The sequence below is a fragment of the Theobroma cacao genome, chromosome 4, assembly GCF_000208745.1.
Source record: "Theobroma cacao cultivar B97-61/B2 chromosome 4, Criollo_cocoa_genome_V2, whole genome shotgun sequence".
In the NCBI taxonomy this organism is placed as follows: Eukaryota; Viridiplantae; Streptophyta; class Magnoliopsida; order Malvales; family Malvaceae; genus Theobroma; species Theobroma cacao.
In genome coordinates, this window is record NC_030853.1 from 13,048,411 (window position 1) to 13,054,596 (window position 6,186).

The following is a 6,186-nucleotide window of genomic DNA, read 5'->3' on the forward strand; positions in this document are numbered from 1 at the left end:
AAAGAATATTGAAATAAATATTATTTTTAAGAATCAAAATTAAGAATTCAAAGTTTTGAAATTATAATAGAAGAAGAAGAACAAGAGATTGGGTGAGATGGAGTTAGAGAAAGGAAAAAAAATTATTTTTATTTTTTAAAAAATAATAATATTTATTTTTAAATCACTTAAAGTTTTAAATATATTTTTTAGTGAGGTGGCACCATTTGATGCCCTCATAGTGTATAAAAACTATACATTGTCAGCGCATTAAATATAAATCTAAAAAAAATTCAAACTCTGAATAAAAATTAATTTAAAATTAAATTTTATGTATATTATTGTTATTGAAAATCAAATTATTAAATTAAAGTTTAAAATCATATTTAGAATGATTATGACTGTTAATAATTATCATATTAATTATAAATAATAATATATAAAATTAAAATTTAATAATAAAACTATTATTTATAATTAGATTGGAGTGATGAGTACCTGACGATCCCTATCCAAATCCGATATGTATCCAAATTCGATTTATAATAATACATTTGAATTTTTTTTAATGGGGTTGGATAATTATGATAGGAGTTGAAAGCTGAAGAAGCCCAACTTGGCGGGCTTTGGGTGGGCCTGACTTGTAGTTCTCTCAGCTATTGCGTACATTGGGCGGCCAATGATGTAGAAGAACAAATATGGGGGGCAGCATTGTAATTTAATGGAAACCACGTTACGACACAGATCTACTCCTTTCCTGGCTTGTGAAATCTAAACAGTAATTTCCAGAGCACAACCATTCAAAAGAATTTCCCAAATTCAGATCTTAGTTGCTCAAATAACAATAATTTAAACAGGAAAGGAAAATGTACGGATTCGAAGCTATGACCTTCAATATCCACGGCGGTTACTTGGAAGCCATCGTCAGAGGTCACCGGGCGGGGCTCTTAACCGCCGCCGATTACAACAATCTTTGCCAATGTGAAACCCTTGACGATATCAAGATGCATCTCTCCGCCACCGAGTACGGCCCTTATCTCCAAAATGGTACGCCCTTCGATCGCACTTTCTTCCTCGTCTTCAATTCAATTCCCTTTCCAGTTTGAAATCTACCATGGTTATTCATAGATTTTCATTTTAATTGATATTTATTGCAACTTTACAGGCTTAATTTAATGCTCCTCTTATTATACTTTTGATTTAATTGAGGTGTGTTTTTAATTTACCTTATTCCCTTTAATTTTGATCCTACTTGCTAATGCTTTGCAGAACCTTCACCACTACATACCACTACTATTGTCGAGAAATGCACTCTTAAACTGGTTGATGAGTATAAACATATGTTGTGCCAAGCTACCGAGCCGTTGTCCACCTTCTTAGAGTATATCACGTATGTAGAAATTTGTCCTTTTTTGTTTCTTTGTTTGAATTGCTTGAGAGAGGTTGAACATCGTGCTGTTAGATATAGCCATGGTATTGGTTTCTGTCACATCTTATGGTATAGCTTTGATTTAATTAATATTAGCTGTGTTGAGGTTTTTGTGTAAGATAAATACAATGCTAGGTGTTAATTTGGAAACACCTAAGCACTGGTGGTCTTCATGGGGTGGCATGAATTGGACACATCATTAACTATTCAGCCTAATAGTAGGGGAAGACACAATGTGATCTTCTATTTCCTTGATATTTAGAAGGGGTTGTTTGTTTCCCTCGTCCCATTATTTTGTGAATTAATTGTATGATCAAGGTGGACGTAGCTGCTTGAGTGTTTGGGCTCCTTTCGGCTGTTTCGTTGGTATTGGTAAAACTATCTTTTTAGCTGGTTCGGAGATGCAGTTTGATTGACAGGTTGCTGTGGATTTAGTGCAAAACCAAGGAAAAAACTAATGTTTTGACTGTTTCATTCAGATATGGTCACATGATAGACAATGTTGTCTTGATTGTTACTGGAACCTTGCATGAGAGAGATGTTCAGGAGCTTTTGGAGAAGTGCCATCCTTTGGGCATGTTTGACAGGTGATCTAACCCCTAGATGGAAATCACTCTATTATCTTACCTCTCATAAGACATATTCTCACTTTTCTTCTTTCCCTGATTCAGCATTGCAACCCTGGCAGTTGCTCAGAACATGCGTGAACTCTATAGATTGGTTCTTGTTGACACTCCACTGGCTCCATACTTCTCCGAGTGTATTACCTCTGAGGTACAGGATTCTAACAACTTTTCTAATATTGTTTCACATGTTAACTTTAGTCTTTGATTCTGTGCTTGTGTGTATCTCTCTCTCTATATAAGCATGCATGTTGGATTGTTAATAGCTGTGTTGAAGGAGTTTTGTTTTTTGTTGATTGATTTCATTTTCTAAGCCTTTGATTCTTGGATTTATTCACCTTGGTTTGTCTATAGGACCTTGATGACATGAACATTGAAATTATGAGGAACACTCTCTACAAAGCATACCTTGAAGATTTTTACAAGTTTTGCCAGGTAAGGTTCTGAATACAGAAGAAAAGTGGCTATTTCTTCTTGTGTATGCTAGTTGTTGTCATTTCCTACCTCGTTGTTAAGGTCAATTTCATTTTTCTTTTTTTCTTTTTTTATAGAAACTTGGTGGTGCAACTGCAGAGATAATGTCTGACCTCTTAGCGTTTGAGGCTGATAGGAGGGCTGTCAATATTACCATTAACAGGTTCTATTACTTAAGGATTTGCTACCGAAAGGCTTTTAATTTTACTTGTGATAATTTCTTGCCATGGATTTTTTGATAAATATGTTTGGTGTGGTTTAAATTTTGCAGCATTGGCACTGAGCTTACTCGAGATGATCGTCGGAAATTATACTCTAACTTTGGTCTGCTGTAAGCTCTTTCTCGCGGGCCTAATTATGTTTTTTATATTTTTGGTATTAGATGCTTTTGGAGTGTTGATCTCTAACAATGTTGCTTCATGTTAAACAGTTATCCTTATGGACATGAGGAACTAGCTGTCTGTGAGGATATTGACCAGGTTTGTTTCACATTTATGGTTTGCTTAAATGAAGTTACTTGCTGTTCTAAGTCTTTACTTGGTTTACTGTCTAGGTTCGTGCTGTGATGGAAAAATATCCTCCCTACCAATCTATTTTCTCTAAATTATCGTATGGGGAAAGCCAGATGCTTGACAAGGCATTTTACGAAGAGGAAGTGAAAAGGCTTTGCTTAGCCTTTGAGCAACAGGTTTGTACTTGAGTTCTCAGCCATCCATGACGGTTGTAATAATAGTAATAAAGAAAAGCACAGCAGCAGCATATGCTTGCATTTAAATGTTTTTTACCCTCTTGTTTTCTTCAATGAAATAACGTATTGAATTTTCCTTGTGGATGCCGTGCAGTTCCATTATGGTGTTTTCTTTGCCTACATGAGATTGAGGGAGCAGGAGATCAGGAACCTGATGTGGATCTCTGAATGTGTGGCTCAAAACCAAAAGTCTAGAGTTCATGACAGTGTTGTCTTCATATTTTAGATGATCCGTGATTGAAGTAGGAATAATTAATGGTATTGGCTTTTGCGTGATCATTGATCAGCTGTAAATTGTCCCTCCTCTCTCAAGTCTCCACTCATATTACCATTGGAGTGGTTTAGCTGCTCTAATTTTCCAACATTTGTGTGCTAAAGAATAAATTCCTTTACATGTGTATTATTTGTTAATTGAGGATAAGATGTTGTATCCTGATTGAGTAAAAGTATTACCATGAGGTCGTTTTCAGGTTTCAATATTTTAATGATGGAAATTTCCCGTTGTCGTGAGAGTGTCTGCTCTGCTCTTGTGGAGTGGGCAAGTGATTCTACAAGTAGTGAAATTTTTGTCATTTTTTGGTGAGCTGATGTGATTATTCATCGGGTCTTTTTTCTTTTAAGAAAATAAAATGCTACTCTTTCAGAACCTTAGTGCGTTAATGCAGCACCCTAAAAATAATTATGAATTTTCATAATAAAATAACAATAACCCATTAAGAAAAAAATCTCTTAAAATTTCATTAGAAAGCATTAAAAACGAAAAAGGTATCTGTAGTTCCATATTATGCAAAGACAAATTATTAGAAAGTAGACAAAAAATTTTAAAAATATTATTCAAGTGCTATATATATAGTTTGCTTATAATCTGCGTTCATATGATATTTACTTTTATTCTTGGCAAATTACAAAATTGTATAATAAGAAAATTTGTTGAAGAGTGATTTTTTTGGTAATTTTTCTTTTGGTTTGATAAATTACAAAAAAAGTTATACAAAAACTTATTAAGGGCTTGCTCGGTTTGACTTTGTTTTTAGTTTTTAAAATTAAACTAAAATTGTGTAATAAATTTATTTTTATAATTTCTTTTTTATAGATAAGTTGTTTGACAAAACAATTTATAAGTTTTAATTTTAATTAAAATTATCATAAAAGGTATTTGACAAATAACTTTTTATTAATCACGAATTTTTTTATTCACAATAAAAAAAGTTAACTTTATTTTTTTTATCCATAAAAAAATAAAAATAAAAAGAAAGAGATTGCGATTTGCATTAAAGATTGGTGATTTGTAGAGAAAGGGAGAAGAGAGGGAGCTCGATTAAAAGCGAAAGGGGTATCTGTTGATAGGGTGATGTTGAGATTATTTTTAATAGATAAAGACATTTTTGGAACAAAAAGAAAAATTCTTTTGAAAAACTTATATGTTTTAAAAAAAAATTGAAAGAGAAAGATCTCCTTGAAATTTTTTTTAATATTTTGTTCTTAAAAAAAGTTATTTTTTAAGAGCTTCTTAAAATTCTGTTTGGTCTGACTTTTGCTTTTAAGAAATAGATAAGCTTAAAAAAAAAAAGAGACTAAACAAGCACTAAAAAGTTAATTTTTTTCATAATTGGACTTTTAGTTTGACAAATCTCAAAAATATAAAATAAAATTTAGTAAAGCGATTTTTTTGTAATTTGACAAATTATAAAAAAAAGTATAAAAAAAGTTTTTAAAAGGGTGAGTTCTTTTATAATTTATAAAAAAGAATTCAGGTGTTGAAAGGTCAACTACCACCTTCTTGTTTTATATACTAAAAGTGGCCCCATGCGTTGCAATCGAGTGAAATTAAATACTATATTTGGCTAAAGGAATAACTTTTCGATTTATATTGTTGATAATCAAGGAAATCTTTACAGAACAAAAAATAACTGTAAATCAAAATTAAAAGTCATTCATGAGCATCAAACATATCAAGTCAGTTTGCTAATGTAAATGCCTAATTTTGGCTAACCATTATTTCTTTAAAAATTGTTTTACAGTATGAGAAAAAGCATGGAACAACTATATCACATGGGGAACTGAAAGTAATTCAAAACGAGTGATTGGGTTTACTAGTTATTTTGACATTTGGGATGCTTAAGAGACTTTGGCTTAATAGATCAATATGGAGGTACACATGCTTTACCCTTTCTTTCTTTTTAAAAGTACAAGTAGCACAACGTTAAGTGTCACTTCTCCACTACACAACTTACGCGCATTATCTAATTGCATGCTCTCCACATAATGCCCAATAAATCGTTCTTTAACATACTCTTCCCATAAGTCATTTGTCCTATAATGAACGTGCTCTTCCCATAACTAGAACGTTCTTCCATACAGAACGTGTTATCCTAAAAGTGCTCTTCTTCTACCAACTACTCCTAAGAAAGCGTTTCTATTTAGTATAAATATGAGAGTTTGGCAATTAAGCAGGAGATCAGAAAATCATCATAAATTACTCTCAAAACTCTCTTTAACCTCTTCCAAATATTCTCTCTACACAGCTTTTTTCATTTGCTATGCTCCATCGCCTTCTCCACCTATTCTTATTCCTCACCACCTACCACCAAAGTATTACATTTCAAGGATTGCTCCAATCTTCCTCTTTACTGCCTCTAGTGCATCCCATTTTCCTTATTACAACACATCTTCTCTCTCTCTCTACTAGAAAAACCCTTTACATTTTTCGGACTCCACTAAGGAGAAGTGATTACATTAAGTGAAAAAGTTACCATTTTTTGTCATAAAATATGGAAAGTTCTCTTGACAACCAAGAAACGCTCGTCCCCACTTACTCTAGGAGCTCATGAAAATGCTTCAAGTGTTGAAGGATAACAATAAGCGGATGATGTAGACCATCGTCCGATTTGCATCTTCAACTACCCCAACCCCTTAACTTCAACCTATGCCAA

The 6,186-nt window shown here is 32.8% G+C and overlaps 1 protein-coding gene across 1 annotated transcript; it reads left to right on the top strand.

Annotated features, from left to right (window-relative positions):
- LOC18601456 (V-type proton ATPase subunit d2) lies at positions 714 to 3,732 on the top strand. Its single transcript, XM_007032397.2, has 10 exons — positions 714 to 1,026; positions 1,249 to 1,369; positions 1,888 to 1,995; positions 2,080 to 2,182; positions 2,386 to 2,466; positions 2,583 to 2,668; positions 2,777 to 2,836; positions 2,936 to 2,984; positions 3,059 to 3,193; positions 3,348 to 3,732. The coding sequence occupies exons 1-10, from the start codon at positions 846 to 848 to the stop codon at positions 3,477 to 3,479; spliced, it is 1,056 nt and encodes a 351-aa protein (XP_007032459.1). The 5' UTR covers positions 714 to 845; the 3' UTR covers positions 3,480 to 3,732.

Bases quoted from the DNA above. Each gene is read 5' to 3' on its own strand.
- LOC18601456 (XM_007032397.2), top strand. From the start codon at position 846: ATGTACGGATTCGAAGCTATGACCTTCAATATCCACGGCGGTTACTTG. The intron at 1,370-1,887 runs GTATGTAGAAAT...TGTTTCATTCAG, and splicing joins ACCTTCTTAGAGTATATCAC to ATATGGTCACATGATAGACA. The intron at 2,183-2,385 runs GTACAGGATTCT...GTTTGTCTATAG, and splicing joins CCGAGTGTATTACCTCTGAG to GACCTTGATGACATGAACAT.